The 22,617-nt window shown below is 42.0% G+C and overlaps 1 protein-coding gene across 1 annotated transcript in view; it reads left to right on the forward strand.

Moving 5' to 3' along the window:
- Positions 1–293: 293 nt before the first annotated feature.
- PROS1 (protein S) overlaps positions 294–22,617 on the forward strand; it is a 36,697-nt gene continuing 14,373 nt past the window's right edge. Inside the window, exons 1-7 of the mRNA XM_083498639.1 lie at positions 294–609; positions 7,892–8,049; positions 10,015–10,039; positions 14,236–14,322; positions 17,666–17,788; positions 17,928–18,059; positions 18,969–19,094. Of these exons, the coding sequence (XP_083354765.1) occupies positions 531–609; positions 7,892–8,049; positions 10,015–10,039; positions 14,236–14,322; positions 17,666–17,788; positions 17,928–18,059; positions 18,969–19,094 (730 nt within the window). The 5' untranslated portion in view covers positions 294–530. The remainder of the gene's footprint in view (positions 610–7,891; positions 8,050–10,014; positions 10,040–14,235; positions 14,323–17,665; positions 17,789–17,927; positions 18,060–18,968; positions 19,095–22,617) is intronic.

Consider the following 22,617-nt stretch of genomic DNA (forward strand, 5'->3'; position numbering starts at 1 on the left):
GTAACAGCCTTCGATTTTGGGGGGGGCCGGGAGCGAGCAGGATAAGGCCAGTGGCCGGTGATGCAGTGCAATGCTAAAGAAACCAGTGGGGAAACATATGATGGAAAGGCAGCTTTGTCTCTAATACTGTATCCCTCCTCTCTCTCTCTCTCTCCCGTCTTTCCCAGTCAGCTGCTGGAAACTAGCACCAGGGAGGTTCAACGGCCTCTGGGATATGGACTCGAGGTTCCCTCCCGTGCTTCCTGTTTACCCACCATGTGAAATGCAGCAGGAATGTTTCCTGGAAATGTCCTGCCTCTGTATGCAACCAGATTCCAGCCCCCAGCCAGTCTCCTCTCCCTCCCCTCCCTCAGCAGGGGGAGGTCTGAACATTTTCCCTGCTGCTGCCTCCCTGATTCCAGGCACGGTGTCAACAGAGAAGCAGCAGCAAGAAGGCGACCTGTCAGCAAATGCAAATAGCCCCCTCCCCTTCCTAACCCCCAACAGATACACACGCCCTACATAACCCACTGCAGCTACTCCCCCAAAGGATGAGGCTTCACTGCGTGGCTTGCTTGTTTATTTCCTGCCTGTATATTTCAGCGATCGCTCTCTCTGAAGCTAGGACATGTAAGTAAAATCAGTTGGATTCCCAACTTTAGTTAAAAGTTCGTTTTTGTTTGCTTTTCCAGTGAAACTCAGAATTGTGTCCCGGTGCCCTCTTGCTCCAAGCTGGGTGCTTGTAGTGTGTAATGACAATTGCAAAACCGTTCTAAAAACAAAAAGGGTGCGAAGCATGTATCTTTGCATCAACAAATTTCTGCAATAGTAGAGATGCAGCACATTTTCTTTGTGTGTTTACTCAGGAGTAAATCCCATTGAGTTCAAGGAAATTTGCTCTCCAGAATGTGTGCGGAGGACAACTGTAAACTTGATTTGGCTCATTTGTATCAGGTATGGCTGAGAGATGCTGATTTTGATTGTAAAGAGCTGCTCTTGTTGGAAAAGTGACCCTGTTCTGCTCAAATAAATCCCCATCCCCCATCCTGAAGCAATCAGTTTTTGTGCAAAGCAGAGCTAAGGACTGGGAAGCAATCAATGTGCTGAAGAAGTAATTAGTAATACTGACAAATAAACATGTTTTCCACTACTGCAAAATAATGAGGTCACTTAAAAAACAATGTTGTGCTGCTGAATGTTTATGCAATATCTGACACAGGATAATAACAAAAATTAATAATGTTTCTTTTTTCTGATCAAGAGTCAGTTCTCTTTTTGTCCGAGTTTTTGGCAGTATTCTTTCACCATCACATTCTTGGTTTTCTTTCTTTCTTTCTTTCTTTCTTTCTTTCTTTCTTTCTTTTTGGAAGTACTGTGCTTTTTCTATCACAAAGAGGTATACTATAGTAGCCTGTCACCTTAAACCACAGCTTAAATTAAAACAAATTATGTTTTAATGTGAACAAGCAGCGTGCTGTTGCATGCTGCTCAAAAGTTCCCATGATGCTCCTAACACATGCACACACACCACACTGTGGACTCAGATTATGGGTTGTTTCTAAGCAAACCATGATGGATTTGTAAGGTTTTTTTCTTGGTGCAGTAGCAACAGAAGCAGAGGAGGACTCCACAGGAACTTTTCAGCAGTATGCAACAGCACACCGCTCATTCACAATAAACCATAGTTTGTTTTAAACTATGGCACAATGGGGGCGGTGGCAAAAAGTTGCTGAGGGAAAAAAGGAAAGGCATTTTCATAGCCTATGACCACAATGCCCATTAGCCTAATGTAGGAGAATGAGGAGAGATTTGTTATCCATGGTAAATGTGTTTAGGATTGCTTGTTCAAAATGTCAGAAATATTAGCTTTCAAGTAACACAGAATTTACCTCTGCTTTCAACGTTGGTATCCAAAACTAAGACTTGAAATTAAATTAAAAGAATGATGTTACATAGCTAGGAAAGCTGGGGGTGTTAAGATAGCAGAAAAGTTTTATTATTTTTATTGTAGAAGTCTGACAAGTTTTATTAGAACGGCTGCATCTCACAGCGATCTATGGGAAAACACTTTTATTTGATGGACATTTTGATTGGAATTGCTTTCATTCAGAAATGATATACTGTACATAGAAAAGTTTTTTCAAAGTTATAAATCTTAATAGATTTGCTTTCCTGGATATATTACTTCTGGCAGAATACAGAAACATATTTTCAACAAATTAAACAAAGACAAGGATCCGACAAGCAAATGCCAACTGACTTTTATAAAGCAGAAAGCAACTTGTGCAAAACTTACAATTGTATTAGTAGAACTGAGATATATCTTGAAAGTGCAGTGTATGCCATGCTGCTGTAAAAAAATGTTTTTGCCTCAAAAGATCTGCATTGGAAGGAAAGTTATTTGTAACTGAAAGCATTCAATGATTTGAACATGGGGCTAATAAAATGTTTCACTTTTACTTTTGTTTTATTGAACTATGAAGTCCATATCCTTTGGAAGCCAATAGCAAGTGCCCTGTTGACTTGAGAAAGATGGCTAGGTCAAATAGGTGGCGAGGAGTACCTCTGATCAATTTCAGCTGTTCCTGGACAGGGATAACTTGTATCCACAGCAGTTCAGGCATTGGTGACGTCAGAGATCGATTACTGGTTGCTCTGGTCTCTCCAGCTAGCTCAGAGTGCAGCAGTCAAGACTCCTGACTAGAACAACCTGTCATCAGCATATAATGTTGCTGAAATGACTGCACTGGCTGCCACTGTGCTACTAGGCCAGGTTGAGGTCTTGCTGATACTGAAGTTGTACAGTGGTACCTCGGGTTAAGTACTTAATTCGTTCTGGAGGTCGGTACTTAACCTGAAACTGTTCTTAACCTGAAACTGTTCTTAACCTGAAGCACCACTTTAGCTAATGGGGCCTCCTGCTGCTGTTGCGTCACCGGAGCACGATTTCTGTTCTCATCCTGAAGCAAAGTTCTTAACCTGAAGCACTATTTCTGGGTTAGCGGAGTCTGTAACCTGAAGCGTATGTAACCTGAAACGTATGGAACCTGAGGTACCACTGTACACAATTTGGGACCAGCCTATTTGAGGGACTCTCTTATTTCCTGTGTACCAGGCATTCCAGGACTGGACTTCAACTTGCACCAGCCCCAACCAGCATAGCAAAAGGTCAGGGATGATGTGAGTTGTAGTTCAGCAACATCTGGAGAGCTCAAGTTTCCCATCCCTTCTTAGACCCTTGTTAGAACTTTCTTATTCTCTTTCTTTCTTATTGCCCTCTTGTTGTCCACACTATTGAAGATGCTATACAATGGTACCTCGGTTTAAAAAACAGCCCTGTTTACGAACTATTCGGTTTACGAACTCCGCAAAACCAGAAGTAGTGTCCCAGTTTGTGAACTTTACCTCGGTCTAAGAACAGAAGCCAGATGGTGGAAGGGCACCGGCAGCAGGAGGCTTCATTAGGGAAATCGCGCCTCAGTTTAAGAACGGTTTTGGTTTAAGAACTGACTTCCAGAATGGATTGAGTTCATAAACGAGGTACCACTGTACAGTTTTTTTCTGTATTTTGTATGTTCTTTCAAGACTCAAAATGTACCATTTTCTAGCATTTTCTATATTGAGCTGTATAGAAATTCTCCCAAATAGATAAGAAATTAATAAATATACTCTCTAGTTTTGATTGGAAAGGGCCCAAATCTCATTTGATTTGCAGGCCTCACTGCATTGTAGTGAAGCACTTCTAAATGGGTCAGTTTCCTTTCACTTGAATCGAAACATATGACCTACATGCAAGAAGATTTCTTCTTTCCCTGACAGTAAAAGCCTTATTCATGACTCACTTTTCAGTGACTTTCAACCCTAACCCTAAAGCCCAAGCCAGTGCTTTTTTTTCTGGGAAAAAAGGTGGGAGGACTCACTACAAGTTTGTTTGTTTGTTGTGGGCCAGTCGCAATGCCATACACATACAGCAATGGCTAGATGTAAGATGTGATTAATAAGCTCAAGCAGACAGTGATCTGGATTAGAAATGGCAACAACTTTATTGATTTTTGGCTCAGGCATTGGGGGGTATATCAGTTCCAGCCCCCCCCCCCGCAGGACCCCCCCTTCAAATTATTTATTTAATTAAAAAAGTTAAGGGAACTCAGCTCCCCTGAGTTCCTGCTCAACCCCCCCCCCCAGCCCAAACCAAATCTTATTTGCTCAGAAGTTGTCCCACTGAAATAGGGTTTTATTTTTATTTAGAAATGCAGCCTTGTTTATCCAAAATACTGTCCTTGTCTATTATCTGAATAATGCTCCAGATTATGGAGAAATGCTATGAACCATTCAGACTAGCAAAATTGATTTTTAAAAATACCTTTTTAGCAGCAGTTGCTGTATATCCTACAGCTGTGTATCCTAACATATATAATTTTTGTTCCTTAAGTACCGTATTTTTTGCACCATAACACTCACTTTTTTCCTCCTAGAAAGTAAGGGGAAATGTCTGTGCGTGTTATGGAGGGAATGCCTATGGGTGGCATGCCTACGGATTTTCCTCCTCTAAAAACTACGTGCGTGTTATGGTCGGGTGCGTGTTATAGAGCGAAAAATACGGTAACCTTTTGTTCCTTAAGTAACCAAAACAGCACCATTAACAGCAGGGTTCAGAGAAACCCAAGTTTCGCAGAAGTTTTAAAAAAATACAGAGGGAGAAAGTCTAACCAGGGAGATGAGACACCCCAAAGCAGCTCAAAGCAGTCTTTACATTCTAAGCGGCCACGGGGTGCTGAGTGTCTGTTGTGGGATGGGGAATATAAAACCAGGCAGTAGTGGTGGGATGGTGTGTCTTTGGGAAAGTCATGTCTGGTACCCTGAATAGGAGCACTCCATAAAGACTCTCCTCCCTGGAAGAGAGGGGAGTGGTTGTGGGCGGGAGACCGAGCTCCGCCCCTGGTAGGGGGCATTAGCCCCCTCCCCTCCTACCTGGCTGGTGCCCACGCCCACTGGAGGTGGCCAACCAGATGCCTCCGGGGGGCGTGTGTAGCAGCTTAATGCTGTGGTGCTAGCTCCGCCTCCTCCTCATTCGTCGTTGTCCCTCAGCGAGTCACCCACCCTCCACTCCCATTTAGCTCAGGGTATAGGTTTTTGGCCTTGCTATGGACCTTAGGTTGGTCGCCCTGGTTGGCTGGGGGGCCTGGTAGGAATTTTTCCATTTGGCATTAGGCCTTTTGGTTTTTTCGCCTACCTCGTAGCAATCGTCACAACTTTTGTGGTATTGGTGGGTAGGTTAGGCATTGGATTCATGTGTTGTGCTGTGTCAAGGGCTAGGTGTGGCCATCGCCTATGCTATCTACCGTGGGTTATTCCGTTAAAGGAATCTGGCGGTCGTGTATTCCGTCCGATGCCTGCTTGGCGGGAGGCCATGGCACGACCCTCGGTGACATCAGGGGGTGAGCCTATAGTTGGATGAGCATCAACAGGCTCCACCTACTGTTGAATAAACCCACCACCTATAGTCATCCAATGCCTAAGCCAATACCTTTTCACTGCTGTAATCAATAAAGTTGTGGCCTTTTCTTGCCCATTAACCTTAATCACGTGTCCTTGTGTATTTATTTCACATAGCGGGGTCGGGCCCTCGATCCACAACTATCTATTGTAGGCCCACTTGTATGATATATTGCTGCATGTTCCCTCTGTCAGGAATATAAGATTATAGTGCTTGAAGAAGTGCTAGTGGCATTGAAGTTATGCTACACCCTCCCCAGGAAGGCTCAACAGATCATTTTATTACTTAGTTTTAGGTGGCAGGGTTTCTTTCTTTCTTAGTAAACACTGGTGTGCACATTTTGCTAGTGCTATATTATAAGCCATGTAATTATATCCTACAGATATAAGCACATTCATTTACTAATTTTATAACTTTTTTAAAATTTGTAAAATATCTTGAGTTCCAGTCTAAAAAACCATACAAAGAAGAGTCTACTAAAATTTACATAGGGCTAAGGAAGTTTTTTACTAGTCGCCTTCCTGCCTATTCACTACTTGGATTTTAATCACAGGACGTTATTAACAAGGCAAAAATATGGAAAGAATGCACAGTTCCAGATAATCCCACATTACAGACACAACTATGGAATGGTCTTGCTGTGCAGTTGTACAGGCACAAATCTGCTGTTTTTGTATTTGCCAATGTAGTTTTTTTCTTTACTCATTTGTGTCTCAGGTATACAAAGGCTATTTCAATATTTTGTTCATTTTACCCAGTCACCTAGTTAGAAATGTCCAGTCTTCTTAACCCTTCTCACATATACATATCAATACCCACAGACCAGTCCAGTCCAAGCCAGTAGGAAGAAGTTGAGCCTAGTTTAGCTGGAGTATCCTTGTTCTCTCCCTAGAGTGCTTTGCATGCCAATCAGTCTCTGCTGTCATGGGCCTCTTTTATACATCCCTGCCCAGTATGTGGGAAACTGAGCTTGTTCATTCCTGCTGCACGGGCTTCATTGCTTGCAGATTCCCTCTAAAACAGCTTATTTAAGTATTCTTAAAGTTATCCTCTCTATCATTTTGACATATAACTAACACAAGCAACTGTTCAGTGACAATCCATTGGTAGAGTAGGTGGGTAGGTGGATAAACTTGCTGCAGAGGGGCAGCTGATCAGTTTCCCCATTCCATGCCATTTTCTGTCTCTCACTTAATAGTCTGTGGCTGCTAAGCAGTTCAGTGCTCATTGGGCTGTTTTGTTTTTAAGGGGTGGGGTGATCCTTATTTTCCCCAATTTGATACCACTCTCATAGTTTTCAGTGGTTGGTCTTTTGGCTCCTTTTCTGCTGGTGCTCAGCCCCCTGTGTTTACTATTAGAGGGGATTGCAAATGAAAGGCGGTGCTCAAAACCAGAGTACTACCTTTCCTTATGTATACTGTAGATGGTTGCCTAATCACCAGGATAAACCAACTATCCCCTGCCTGGTTTGTCCCCCAGCCTGAGCCAGGGGAAACTCAAGAGTGGCTATTTTTTTCACAGTAGTCACATCCACACCATACCCTTCAAGAACTCTTATACCACTTTAATAGTCATGGTTTTCCCCAAAGAACCCTGGGAACTGTAGTGCTAACCCCCAGGCCTACATATCCTTGTGCCCTTGAGAAACTACAGTTCCCAAGATTCTCCATGACTGTTAGTGTGGCATGGATGTGGCCAGTGTTCTCTCTTATGTGGATGCACATCACATGAGGAGCCTGGTCACCATGATACTTTCTGTATGAAATGACAGGTTATAGGTGCTGGAAACGTGCTAGGCTGTTGGGCTCCACCTCCCTGTTCCCACCCACACTGTTCATTTAAAGCACATGCCTTTCCTCAAAGAACCATGGAAACTATAGTTTAGCCTTTACAGAGCTACAATTCTCAGCATCTCTAACAAACTACAGTTACCAGTACACTTTGGTGAAAACCAGGTGCTTTAAATGTATGGTGTCTGTTCCATTGAGAATGTATGGAGTGTTCCTGCTTGCTGCTGTCCTGAAAGGCATCTTCAGGTCTACTTAGTTTCACATCTAACTGACTGGAAACAAGAATTCTGTAGCCATGTGAAATTGACTAGACCAGAAACTGGCTGCTTCTCTGGAAGATTTTCCAATCTTCATAGCACTCCATAGGTTCATTCTTCATTATCCCAGCTGGCTTTATCAGGAATTTGTCGTGTTCTTAATATGTTTATCAAGTTCTCAATGGGTTAGGATTTTTAGCACACACACACACAAAACAAAGCAATGCTGACATTTAATTAGTTATACTGCTTTAATAGTGGTCCACGTGGCCACCAAAATCTTAACTTTAAATCTTTGTTATAATCTAAGACATTGCTTGGTTGCACAGCAGAGCCTCTTACATGCAAAATGCTTGTTGTTTTTTAAGTTTTATCTGAGCATCATGCATCAGAGTTTCTTGCAAGAAAACGTCGAGCAAACTCCTTTATGGAAGAAAGCAAGAAGGGAAATTTGGAGCGGGAGTGCATTGAAGAATACTGCAACAAGGAAGAAGCCAGAGAGGTCTTTGAAAATAACCCTGAAACGGTAAGAGCTCTTAAGACTATGGACAGTTTCCAGTTACTAAGGGTGGCAAGTAGTCTTGGTAGAGCATAGCCTGCTTCTGTGATTTATAGACTCATATAATTGTAGAATTGAAAGGGACCCTGAGGGTTGTCTAGTCCAACCCCCTGCAAGCAGGAATCTAAACTGAAGCATCCACAACAGATGGCCATCCAATCTCTGCTTCAAAACCTCCCGTGAAGCAATGCCCACCACCTTCCGAAGTAGTATGTTCCACTGTTGAACAACTCTTACCATCAGAAAGTTCTTCCTGATGGGGAGTCGGAATCTCCTTTCTTATAACATGAAACCGTTGGTTTCCAGAGCAGGAGTAAACAAGCGTGCTCCATCTTCCATGTGGCAGTCCTTTACACATTTGAAGATGGCTATCACATCTTCTCTCAGTCTTCTCTTTTCCAGGTTAAACATACCCAACTCCCTCAACCGTTCCTCATAGGGCTTGGTTTCCAGACCTTTGATCATCTTGGTCACCCTCTTCTGCAAACATTCAAAACATGTCAATATCCTTCTTAAAATGGGCTGCCCAGAACTGGACACAGTACTCCAGGTGTGGTGTGACCAAGGCAGAACTTTTATTTATTTATTTCAACAATTTGTACACCAGTTAATCACAGTTGTCTCTAACTGGTGTACAATAAGACTAAAAATGAGTTACCAGTAATACTATAAAATCAGAATTCAATTCAGTAAGCCTTCAGTAAGCATTTGATAAGCACTGGAAGTTTAACATGGAGGGGAAATATCTGACCTTAACTGGAAGGGAGTCCCACAAAATTGAGCCCACAATAGTGCATGTGTGGTTCCTGATGGATATGAGCCATGTATCCAAGCCACAGGGGACCACTAACAGTGACTCCCCAATATACCTTGGTGACAGCGCAGGACATTCTGAGGTATGCTGTTCCCAAGTTGTTAAGGGTCTTGTAAAATAATGCAAGAAACTTGACCCAAGCCTGGCGGTGTAAGGGCAGCCAGTAACATTCCCTTCTAATGTTCAATATGTGTACATACACTTATTTTACATCTATCATTAAGCACATATTTATACACTATTCTGAATTTTCCAGCAAACCTAAATACTAGGAGCCTTTGTTTAGGGTTTGAATAGTATATCCAAATCCTATGTACACTTTCACATCATTCAGCAAGTGACGGTATATGGGATTTCTCCATATTATGGCTTTAGTTCAGATTTATACTGCTCTATATAAGGCTCTTGTGTCATTTAATTATTGCTCACATTTCATCTTCACTCCTGTTCCACTTTGATAGAGAATGACCATGCAACAGAGCTTTTATCAGCTCTTGTTATTGAAGTTTTAATTTGCTGGAAGCCGCCCAGAATGGCTGGGGCAACCCAGTCATATGGGTGGCGCATATATATATATATATATATATATATATATATATATATATATATATATATGATGATGTCAGATGGCCCTTAGCACTCGACCATGATTTCAGACTATACAGAGTATACATTGATGTCTTTAAGGTGTGACCTTAAAATTATGGAACCTCCAGGTTCTAGAGTGACCAAGCAAAGATGCACCTATCTCGTTCTTTGAAATCACAAATGAGATTGACTAGTGAGCTCAGTTACAGATTCTTAGCCACATAGTTAGAAAGGATAACCTGATCTCAGTTTGTTGGTTCCTCAAGAAGTCTTTTCAAAGTTAGGCTGCTTTGCCGCACTTTACTTAATAAATATTTTGTGAGTTGCATTAAAAAACAATTTAATTAAACTATTAAGCAAGCGGCAAATACTAAAAATGGATAAAATCAATTTCTTTATGACCTATTACAGTTACAGCACAAGCAAATTTTAATTATCATCCTAAGCATTGCAAACAATTAAGCTGTTCCTCCTATTTGATTTACATTCTAATGGGATCTGTCTTTCTTCCTTTTTCTTTTTAAACACAGGATTATTTCTACCCCCGATATTTAGGTAAGTTTCATTTTAAAAAGTGCAAATTTATTTACTTATTTAACATTTAGATGGCAAAAAAAAAAATTCTTTAAAAGATTTTAGGAGAAAATTGGAAGGTGGCTGCAATGAAATGGTTTGCAGTCAGTGAGACTGCTTAATGTGATTATATTTGCAAAGCATAAAAGTACTCGTCTGTGTGGGCAGCATCTCCCATTATAGCTGCCCCACTGTGACACTATATGGGATGTTTTTCATTGGGAACAGGATGCACAGCACAGAACTGTTCTCTGTTAATGCCATATTTTCTTCAATCCAGCAAGGCTAGCATCTCCCTATGAGATCACCCACTGCCCTGCATTCTAGCTTCTGTCTGCAATAGCAATTATATGGAGAAAGAAACTGCATCTGAAAGTTTTCTTGGGAGCAATTATGTCATTGAAAGATGACTAACTAAAGAGCTCGCCAAACGGCCTCGGTCCAGTATACCTGAAGGAGCGTCTCCACTCCCATTGTTCAGCCAAGACACTGAGGTCCAGCTCCGAGGGCCTTCTGGTGGTTCCATCACTGCAAAAAGTGAGGTTACAGGGAACCAGGCAGAGGGCCTTCTCGGTAGTGGCACCCGCCCTGTGGAACACCCTCCCACCAGATGTCAAGGAAATAAACAATTATCTAACTTTTAGAAGACATCTGCAAGCAGCCTGGTTTAGGGAAGTTTTTAATGTTTGATATTTTATCATGTTTTAAATATTCTGTTGGGAGCTGCCCAGAATGGCTGAGGAGGCCTGGCAGGTGCAATACTCCCACCCACCCACACATGCTTTCCACATGCTTTTCCCATGTGGTGGCAATCAGATGGGAAAGATTCATGAAATGGGACCTACAAATTGAAATAGTTACCTTGGCAACTTCCTTCCATATGAGTTTCATTGTGGTCATCAGAGTAAGCATTGCTTTGTGCCCTCCAAAAAGTAAGTATGCATCTGGCATAAATGGGGACATTTTTGTTGATTCCAAAACACCTTACCCTGGAAACCTGGCTGACCTCTTTTCTCCCTGCCTTCTGCAAAAAAAGTAAAAAAAAGCTGCTCTTTCAACAGGCCTTTGCTACTGGCAAAGTTTGATTATCGAGTGACATTCAGGCTGAAGGATATTGCTTTTTGTTGGTGTGATTTTAAATGGTTGTACTGTAACCTTAGCTGCCCTGGAGGTCACATTCCTGGGACAGAAGGGCAGGACCACTTATTTTTTGTCCAAATAAATAAAGCAGCAGCTTTGTGGCCGTGTCTCATCCCACAGTAGGCCTAGCAGTGTGGGGATTGATCTAAAGGCATTGAGGGACACATGAAATGGCAGCAAGCCAGGTGTTGCTGTCTTTTGCTGCCTGATTCAATGAATAATTTGAAATAATCTTAGCTGGGACTTTCATGGGACTTGCTCCAAGGTAAATGCATTTAGGATTGTTGCAATACTAGCCAATTTTGGGGCTGTAATGGCTGATTACTCTGAGATTTCTCCTTTCCTTCCTTGTACAGCATAAAGCACTCTTTTTATGCTTGAGGAATCGTATTCCTTGTCTACACCCACCTTCTGTACTTGGGAGTGATTTGTCAGCTTTCTGTTGGTGGGCGCACTATAATGTTGTACTGTCTTTGTAGCACCCTGCTTGTGGTTAACGCTTAGCTGGAATGAAATATTCAACGCAGCAATGGAGAAATTAAAATAATAATTTATTTGTCAGACAAATAAATGATAGGCACAGTGGTATATGGTTACCAAAGCTCTGCCTGCCTCCAGCCCTGATGGCCAGCACTTATATTTCCTCAGCCCAGCCCCCTTGCTCCTCCTTTGGCTGCCTCTGTCCAATCAGCCTGGTTGAAATTCCTATTGGCTGTTTGCTAGAACCAATCATAAAAGATACACCCATTTCCTATTACCTTTTATGGGAGACAAAGAGCTATATTTCCTTCTATCCATAAATGGCAGACAAGTAGCCATATATCTTACATTTGCCTCGACAAGGCACCTTAATTACCAGATCACCTTTTGCCCCTTTTGCCCCTGCTGCCCCTGCATTCCAAAACAAATGGCTAAAACAAATGGCTCATGGTATTATTTTCTGTTAAACAATAAATCTTACTATTTACCAACTCTTAATTAGTGTTTTTGCAGCTTGATTGTATTCTGTAATATGTAGGGTCAGTGTAACATTTGCTCCCAGCCTGTAATTTCCTTTTTACAACTTTGAGAAACTTGTCTCCTGCTACTGCTATAAATCAGGGGGGCCCTTGTCCAGGAGAGCAGGAAGATAAACAACTGCCAAAGTACTTAGCCAGCTGCTTTCTGCCTGGCATGAAACATACAAACATTTGCAAATATATCTTTAAGCTCATTTTAAAATACAGGCCTTGATCAGATGCCTCATCTTGACATGCTTTTTTTAAAAAAGAAAAAATAACAATGGTTTAATCGTATTTAGCACATTTGGTACAGTGGTGCCTCGCAAGACGAAATCAATCCGTTCAGCGAGTCTCTTCGTCTAGCGGTTTTTTCGTCTTGCGAAGCAACCCTATTAGCGGATTAGCGCTATTAGCGGTTTAGCGGCTATTAAAGGCTTAGCGGCTATTAAAGGCTTAGCGGATTAGCGGCTAAAAGGCTATTAGCGGCTTAGCGGCTTAGAAAAAGGGGGGAGCGGAAAAAAATCGGAACACTCGCAAGACGTTTTCGTCTTGCAAAGCAAGCCCATAGGGAAAATTGTCTTGCGAAGCAGCTCAAAAACGGAAAACCCTTTCGTCTAGCGGGTTTTCCGTCTTGCGAGGCATTCGTCTTGCGGGGCACCACTGTATTTTGTTTTTTGCCAGAATCAGATTGCTATCAGTTGTGAAACCAGGCAGAAATAGTCAGATATGGAGTACCAAAACAATGTTACATAACTTTACCACTAAAGATCAGTGCTTTTTTCTGGAAAAATAGGTGCCAGTACTTGCCATGAGGGACGCGGGTGGTGCTGTGGGTAAAACCTCAGTGCCTAGGACTTGCTGATCGTAAGGTCGGCGGTTCGAATCCCCGCAACGGGGTGAGCTCCCGTCGTTTGGTCCCAGCTCCTGCCCACCTAGCAGTTTGAAAGCACCCCTAAGTGCAAGTAGATAAATAGGTACCGCTTTATAGCGGGAAGGTAAACGGCATTTCCGTGTGCAGCACTGGTGCAGGCCCACCAGTGCAGCTTCGTCACGCTGGCCACGTGACCCGGAAGTGTCTTCGGACGGCGCCGGCTCCCGGCCTCTTGAGTGAAATGAGCACACAACCCTAGAGTCGGTCACGACTGGCCCGTACGGGCAGGGGTACCTTTACCTTTACTTGCCATGAAGTTGTCACAGCAAATGCCACAATTTTTAACAACAACAAAAAAGAGGTGCTGGTACTGTGTACCCTGGATTACCCTCTGGGGGAAAAAACACTGCTAAAGAGTATAATATTATTCAAGCTCTAGCAAAATATGCTACCCATCACTAGCTCCTATAGATTTCTAGCGTTTGAAGGAACTTAGTTTGAACATCTGGGTGGCCTTCATTTTCTTCCAGTCCTATGATCTTTTTTGTAATGAAAAAGAAATGTGCCTCTTCTGATTCTGACAGGACTTCCATCTGTGCCACAATTTCTAAGCACAGGTCCGTGATTTGTAGGCACGGGTCTGAGCATTGTTGATTTTTTGTCCTGCCCCTTTCCCCAGGGAAGCCCGCTTAGACCCATGCCCACAAATCACAGACTTGTGCCTAGAAATCACAGCACAAACAGAAGTGTGAATGAGCCCTGAGCTGCGCAAACAGCAAAACCACATGGTTCTACCATTTCACATTCAGTCTACAGGTGGAGGGTCAAGTTTTTTATTGTTACCTGTGCATATGAAAAGCCAGCATGGAAGGGAGAAGGCTACTTTGAACTCTTTTTGTATGTGGGATGCCTTTAAAAAAGCAACCTCCCTGCAACTCACCAGTAGTCCTCTACAGTCTGAAGCAAGACAATGCCAGAATTCCTCCACAGTGATTTAGCTGCATATGGAACACCATCCTTAAGAGTCTTTAGAATAGTAGATTGTGGTTGTAGTGGTTACTGTCTTTCAATATGCAGCTTAATTTTCCTTGAGAGGGACAGCTCTGAAAAACAGCCCATAAATATAGTAAATAAATAAACATCTAAAATTGCTTGTGCTTTCACAGACTGCCTGGCTTCATTTCGAACGGAAATTTTCACAAGTCCATTACAGACTTCTGGGATTCCAGCTGACCTGAGGTCCTGTGTGAAAGGTAAGCATTTGTGGTTATGTATACCATACCTCCTGAGTCCAGAGGTACCTTTATTTTTTCTGTCCCAGCCTTTCTTGTAACTGACACCACTTGGTCTACCAGAAATACAGATTGCAGATAACACAGTTACTCATGTTGTGTAAACCCAACCCCCCCCTCTGTTTACTCTGCTTCCAGTGCACTCAGCATTAGTCAGGAACCATATCTATCCTTTATCTATCCTGTCATTTCTTGTGCATTGCTGCCTGTGCTTTCCCCCAAACCGTCTTCAATCCAAATTGTGAAAAAGAATGACGCGGCTGCGGTTTAAGCCAGTAATGTCTACACAGACTCAGTTTCTCCAGTGCTTTTCCAGCAGGAAGGGAACTTGACCTTTATTCTGAGGCATTTCATAGGACTATGCAAGCGCTGCTGAGGAAGTCTTCAGCCACATTGGGGTCCTTAAAGGACTGGACTCTCCTATTAATGCTGACGCAGAAAAATGTGGGAAATTTAATGAAGATAATTCAGTATGATGCTGTGCTCTTGAGCTGTGTTTCTGCACCACAAAATGTCTCCTGGGCCTCCTTCGTGTAGTCAAGAAATATCATGATTTTATCACTGTTTTGGCCCCATCTTAGCTCTCCGTGCCGTCTGCAAGATGTCTTCTTTGACTGGGTATCTAAGAACTTTGACCACAAAGTCCCAGAGTTTATTTTCATCATGGGGTCAAGGAACTGGGCTGTGGTGTGCATGTGCAGTCTGAGGCATAATACTCTGAGAGGGACGACATCTCCCTTAACAGGGCTACCACAAATGTTGAGGGCTTGCCCTGTCTAGGCCCTTCCTGAACCCCAATAACAGGTCAATTTCTACAACATGAATTTGATTCTAGGGGTCTGAAAAAGTTGGAGACCATTGCACTAAATTCTTGACTGATTCTAGTGGTTCCTTTCTTTTTATCCTTAAAAGTTCCAACTCCAAACGTTGCAGTTCATTCAGTCTGTTTGATCAGGCACAAACAGCTTTGATAACCATTGTGGCTGGAAAGGCAATATATGGATTATTTCAAATAAATAAACACATCCAAAGTATGGTGTAAGACATGAGTAGGAAGCAATCCCCCAAAAGCACCTTCTCTCCTTTGCTGTAAATGCTGCTTCTCATTGTTCTTATCGCAACGTTTTTGAGGTGTTTGGAAAGAGATCCCAAGCGAAGCATACATTCTAATCCGTCAGCATCTGTCTCTGTCTTTTGTCCTTGAGAACAGATAAGGGCAAAAAGGAATCCTTGATCATTATCACACGTGCAGTCAGAGATGGAGCGTGGCTCCCAGACTGCTGTGCTAGCATGCCTGCAGTCACAAATTAAAGTGTGTTCTTATTCATCCCTTGTTTCTCTCTCTCTCTTACTCTCATTAGAGGCTCTTGGGGAGTGGCAGGGAAGTGTGAGCAAATTATCTTGCTGAATAGTCTCTAGTGAGGAGCGTCGCTGTACTTGATGTTAATTTTATTCCTCATACGTGCTTGTGCCATAAAACGGTTGTCGCAGATTACCCACTGGAGAAGCTCTGACGATATTACAAGCAGCAACAACAAAAAATGTTGTAACTGCAACTTCATATCCTGGCAATCCAGTCCCGAAAATTCTGTAGCATCTCAAGCTAATATGACAGGCATTCCCAAACTCAGCCCTCCAGATGTTTTGGGGTTACAATTCCCATCATCCCTGACCACTGGTCCTGTTAGCTAGGGATGATGGGAGTTGTAGTCCCAGAACATCTGGAGGGCCGACTTTGGGGGTGCCTGCAATATGAGATGCACCGGGCTTGCAGCAGCAGTGATGTACCAGGAGTATCGGAGCCCCATGCCCTGCAGCAAGCACTTTGTGTCTCAGGATTGCCACAAGTCTTAGCATTGCCACATAAGAATTTTCGAAGTGGTTGGTTGATGCGCCTGAAATCATAACACTTGATCTCATGGTTTGGTGAATCCCAAAGCTTAGGGACACTATGGTTGCCTCCAGACTGTCACTATTTTTACTGGAAAGATTCAGATGCATACCAGGTATTTAGGTTTGTGCAATTAAAATGGATTAAAGTGTTCTGTTACCCTAGCACAATAAATCCACTTTAAAAGACTTTTGCAGTTAGGAAAGTGACAGGGAAATGCATTGGAAATTGCAGGATGGACAAATTATTAATGGGTGGATGTATTGAAAAATATTACCATGTTTATTGGCAGCAACAGCTTTCTAATGTGTTCTCTGTTACATTTATACACATCACAGTTCCCCACCACCACCACCACCACTTCCTGGTTTTCTCCTTTCCCCCTTCTCTTTTTGCTGCTCTTTGACAGGAATCTCAGGAAGAAGCTTTTACAGGCTGTGTAAGCATAACTGGATTAAAACACAGATAGGTCATTCTTTTTCTCATTTTAGATCAAAACTGGCTTTGGGGGGAAATGCGTAAAAACTCAGGGGGTGCTATCCTGGGAACTGTAGCTTCTTAAGGATGCTGTGAATTGTAGCTCTATGAGGAGGGAACTCCAATTCTCAGGATTCTTTGGGGAAAGTCACATGATTTAAATGTGCAGTACATTGGTTAAATGTTTGATGTAGATCTGCCCATTATGTTCTTTCACACACACTGATGCAGAATGAATTTCTCAAATTCATTGTTCTGCAATCTGGTGTCTTAACTTTTGTTTGTTCTTGTATTCTTTCATATACTGGTCAGGAAGGGAGGCCTATTATTTCTATTGTGTTGTATTTTTAATTTTTCAATTTTTTTTTAGCCTGCCTTTCAACCTGAAGGTTCCCAGGGCAGCACACATTTATATATATATATATAAAATCTCACACACAATGCTCTTAACATTAACAATATATTATTTTTATTTATTAGCTTTATATCCTGCCTTTCCTCTCAAAGGAGGAAGGATTGGAAGAAACAAAACTAACAAAATGAGATCCAGCAGGAGATTATGTCTTATATCAACTGTTTCTATAGGGCTGGAGGAAAAAAACGTCTCTGGATCTAATTCCTAAAGGCCGCATATGTAAGGGGCAACCTTAACTCTTGAAGAATTTCCACTCGCTTCATCAGAAATAGGAAGCTTACTATTATTCAGACCGGTGAAAGAAGTTGGAAATAAAACCTATGTCAAACGGGCATCCATTAGCTGTGCCCAAAGACCCCGCAAGGAATAAAATACATTTTTCAGGGCTGAATTGGCTTTGTCAATTATTGTTCTTGTAGATAAAGTTTTTCCATTCTTAGAGAAAAGATGAACTATCAAGATTAAGAAAAGGTGGATCATAAGACTGACACTTTTTCTGCTTTGTCTACCTGCCTTTGCAGTAATATCAGACCAGTGTATTCCACTGCCATGCAATGAAGAAGGTTATAAGGAATGCAGAGATGGGCAAGCCAAGTTCACCTGTGTCTGTAAACCTGGATGGCAAGGAGAGAAATGTGAAGAGGGTACGTTATCGTAGGTTTCTTTTCTCTCCCTACGGTGGAAAATAGAGCTGGCTCACTTTTAAATATATCTTTCCATATCAAACAAGCACTACTGATGCAAGCAATTTCTTAGTGAAGATTTTGTTTTGTTTTCCCCTAGATATCAATGAATGTGAAGACCTAACAAACAGAAATGGAGGGTGTAGTCAAACTTGTATTAATTTTCCTGGAAGCTACCGTTGTTATTGTGAAGATGGTTATTATATACATCCAAATAAACTGGACTGTGAGGGTAAGGAAGAAGCCCAACATAGAAATGTCAGCAACACATAAAACAAAAAGACAATCTTATTATGTAACAGGATTTATACCTATTGATTGCTAAGGTCCATATGGGCAAGTTTCAACATGTTTGTCTTATATCTTAAATGGACTGTGTGTATTAGCAACCTTGGCCTCAGGAGTAGCAAAGCCTTAGAGTTTTGGCACATACCAGTAAATCCACTGGTCTTCTTTGAAAATGTAGTCTATTAACAGATGGGATTGGGTCAAACAAGGGGCAGAGGGAAGGCTACACTAATGCCTGGTGTGACCCATGTGTTCACAATTTGCCATCTGTCTAGCTTGCTGCTGAACCATCCACCCCACGCAGGGCCCTGGATTGCAATCGTACTGCTTAATTAAAAGGAAATGGGGGAGCATGTACTTCCAATATCAAAAATAGCTGCTTAGCCTGATCGCATGGAACCTTGCCACATGAGTAAGCACACGCAAGGAAAATATAGTGCACTGTGAGAAAATATGAAAAATAAGATAATTATCTCTGGAAAACTGACCATTCTTATGGCTATCAACTTTTTAAAAAATACTAAAATGTCTAGATTCTGTGAGTTTATGGTTTATGCCAGTGATGGCCAAACTTGGCCCTCCAGCTGTTTTGGAACTACAATTCCCATCATCCGTGACCACTGGTCCTGTTAGCTGGGGATGATGGGCGTTGTAGTCCCAAAACAGCTGGAGGGCCAAGTTTGGCCATGATTGGTTTATGCTGTTCACATTTTGCTTATTTCACCATTTCCTATTGTCTCTTTAGATCCCTTCTACCCTTGGGGCAAGTGGCAAGAAACAGTAGCCAATAGCAGCAGAAATCAATCCATTCCTTTTTTTGTGGGAAATTTATAATAGCATTTTGCATTTACAGACATGAATGAATGCATGTTGGACCCAAAGATTTGTGGGACAGCACAATGCAAGAATACTCCTGGGAAGTACGAGTGTGAATGTCCAGCAGGTTATGCCTATAACTCAACTACAAAGAAGTGTGAAGGTAGAACTTTTGTTTTTAAATGATGTTTTACCTTACCTTTCTTGACATATTCATCATTATTTTCTGCAGATTTTCCACATTCTATTTAGTTTGTTTGTGTGTGGTTTGTTTTATAGAGTTCATTTTTTTTTGGTAATGCATAGGCAGTTTAGATTACTTTTCACACAGATTGCAAATGTCACAATATTGGGACTATGCCACCTAAATTAGCCCTCTTGAGTTTCTACCATCTTGTTTCTAAAACATAAAGGAAGCTGAAAGAAGGAAATATTCTTTAAAGAAAACACCATATCCATCAATATATACAACATACGCCTACCCAGCAGCGAAGAAGTCAAATAAATATATGGAATACGGAAAAATATCTGTATGTACCATCTACATGTGAAGTAGTGAGCCCTATACTATTGCCTTCCTCTAGGGCTAACCCTATCATTCGGCAGAGTAATGCAGAGGCCAGAGGGGCAGAAAGTAGCAGTAAGATGTAGGACAGAGCTGTGTGTCCTAGCCACCCAAGGTCCCATCAGCTGAAGGGGTTGGGAATAAAACAATAAAAACATTTTAAAGCAGCAACGTTGGCCTGCTCAGCACCCCCTAAACTAGCCTACTGTCCAAAATTGCAGTGTCCTATAGTCAGTGCTGAAGTAAGATTCACCTCCCAGTCCAGTTAGCTTCTGTCCCTGTGTAATCTTTTACCATGTGGTTAGTGATGTCTGTTTCCACTGTTGAGTTATTTGCATCTCATCCTTCCTTAGGGAGGCTCAAGCCATATTTTTTTGCTTCCTAACAACTCTGGTGTCAGTTAGGTTTAGAGAAAGTTGTTCCTGCATTTTCAATACCAAAGGTTTTAAAGAACCTTTATGCTATTTTTTTAAAACATTATTTTAAATTGCCTCAAAAACTGATCTTGAAAGGCTACGTAGAAATGCCAGAAAGAAAGAAACGAGCAAACTTGAACTCAGTGGGACACACTTCTGAGCAGACATAATGAGAATTGAACTATAAGAGCACCATCTGAGCTTCAAAACTGAGTAGGAGTTTGGACGTGCCTTTTCTGTATCCAGACCCAAGACCAGTAGCCATCACACCACACAGATTGCCATGCAAACTTCCTTCCAAAGTTCTTGGAACAGTTTACTAATTTGGTTTGGTTAAAGCAGTTTCATACTTCATGTGGCAGATGTGACCTTCTTGAGTACACCAAGTATTACACTGGAGTCTGCTGCAATGGCTACTCAGAGGCTAGATATTTCCAATCATGGTACCATGCTGAATGCTTAAAGCACTTCACTTACTTCACTTATCAAACCTTTATTAGGCATTGTGCAAATAAAACCATAAAAGAGGAAATAACATATAAAAGCCTTGAAATATATATAAAAGGCAGCAGTTGGCTACGTACATATATATATATATATACATATAAATGCTTAAAGCTGTGGCCCACAGGCTACACCTGCCTCTCCCGCAAAAGCTCCTTTGTGGTACCATCATGCCAAAGGGTTTTCTGGGACGTCCCAAAATTCTGTAAACTTTTATTGAAAAAAGAAGACTCTTTTGTACTGTCCACTCCCGTAGGTCCCCTGCTATGATTCTGTGTTGTCAAAAGGAACTCCACATTTTCCCATTTATAAAATACAAATTGGCACACCCATTTTGACTCTGCCCCCTATAACACCCCCGCATGTTGCTGATGGGTGAGTGCCATACCTGGCTTGAAAAGGCTCAATCACCCGCTTTTAAAGCTATTGGTACGACATCCACACATTGTAAAGTTCTACTGCAGAAAGACTGGTGTAATGCTCATGTATTCACAGAACAGGCACCTGCTGTGTAAAGTGTAAAACCACCCTTAGTCAATGAATTTATTATCTAAGTAAATGAGATCTTCCTAGTTAAATTCTAAGTAGCTTCCATTCTGTCAGTTAAACTATATTTTACCATGTTTATGTGACCCAAAATGAGGCAGAAATATTGCAAAAAGCAATATTTTTCTGCAGCTGTGGAAGGGTTATAGCTACTTTGCAGTTTAGAATACACTGGAAATTTTTAGCTTTCCGAGTCAGACAATGCACATAAATGCTTAGGCTGCTGCAAAACCAAGCTCTGCAACTTAAATTTTATACATCTCAGGGCATGATAAGTCTTTATCATGCAAGCGTGATATTTTAGGAACAGGATTTGCAAGATTTCCTGGGCTTGATCCCAGTGGGATCTTCTCAGGCAGTGGGAGTCTTGTTTACTCTCAGAGAAGGCAAGTTACTAATGCTGTCTTTCACACAGCCTTGCACTTCTAAATTATTTATTGTGCTTAGCCAACAAAGCAGAGAACGGAGTCAGCTTCGCTCAGTCAGGACAAAATGTGTTTTGCCCTGGTCAGCCCACATTTCTTTTCTGAATGAATGCTTCCCAAGCCCCCTGGGCTTTGCAATTTGGCACGCACACTCATCTCCCACTGCAATTGTACCGAGCTGATTTTTGCTTTACAAAGGTAGCATGCATGTATGCAGTGCATAGTGTTTTGAGCATATAATAGGGACCATTTTGAGATGCTACATTTTTTAAAAATAGCAATATATCATATCATGGTTAAGGCACCTTGGTCTGAGCTTGCTCGCACAATTTACGCTCTGATTATTATTGTTGTTACTTTTTAGCTTTGCAGCTCATTTCTGTGAATATTTTTCTCCAACGGTTAGTCATGGTTATGCAGTTCACAGCCACCATAGACATTTTCTAGGTGCTTACATTGTCTCCCGAGACAGACGGATGCCAACAAGAACATATTTGTATGAATGGAGTGTGGATGGTTGGGGAAACTGCTTTTGAGTTGCTGTGATTGAGAAAGACAGCCACATAAACTGGAAGCCTAGAGCTAGAAGCAATAGTGGCTGTTTCCCATTAAGGGTGGTAGGGCAGAAGGCAAGGTGGCCAAAGCTAGGTGGAGCCAGAACCAAGGATCGGCAGAGCCAACTAATTCTGCTTTTATTCCCCATCCTCCTCCCTGCTGATTCTTACAAGGGCAAAACCACAACTAGAAGAAGGAAGCAGACAGTCAGTGCCAACTCCCTGGAATAAGAAGGCAGGCAGGTGATGGCTGGCTGAGGGCAGACTGAGGTTGGTGGAGGAGTGCTTCATTCATCTTAATGGACTGCCTCCACTAGTTGAAAGGGACTCTAGAAGTCATTGAAATCCAAAACTTTGCTCAGTGCAGGATTTTCAATGCAGGATGCAACTGCAGCATCCCTGACAGATTGCAACTCAGCCTCTGCTGAAGTACCTCCAGCAAAAGGACCGCCCGAGGCAGCTTGTTCCACTGTCAGGCAGCTCTTACCATTAGGAAGTTTCTCCTGATGCTTAGCCGAAATCTGCTTCCTTGCAATTTCCACCCATTCATTCTCATTCTGCCATCTAAAGGGACAAGTCTGCCGCATGTTCTGCATGGCAGCCCTTTGGGTGTTTGAAGACACTCTCATGTCTCTTCTTAACCTTCTCTTTTTTCAGCTAAACATGGACTAAGGGA

The sequence above is a fragment of the Podarcis liolepis genome (assembly GCF_965112155.1).
Source record: "Podarcis liolepis genome assembly, chromosome: 4".
Taxonomy (NCBI): Eukaryota; Metazoa; Chordata; class Lepidosauria; order Squamata; family Lacertidae; genus Podarcis; species Podarcis liolepis.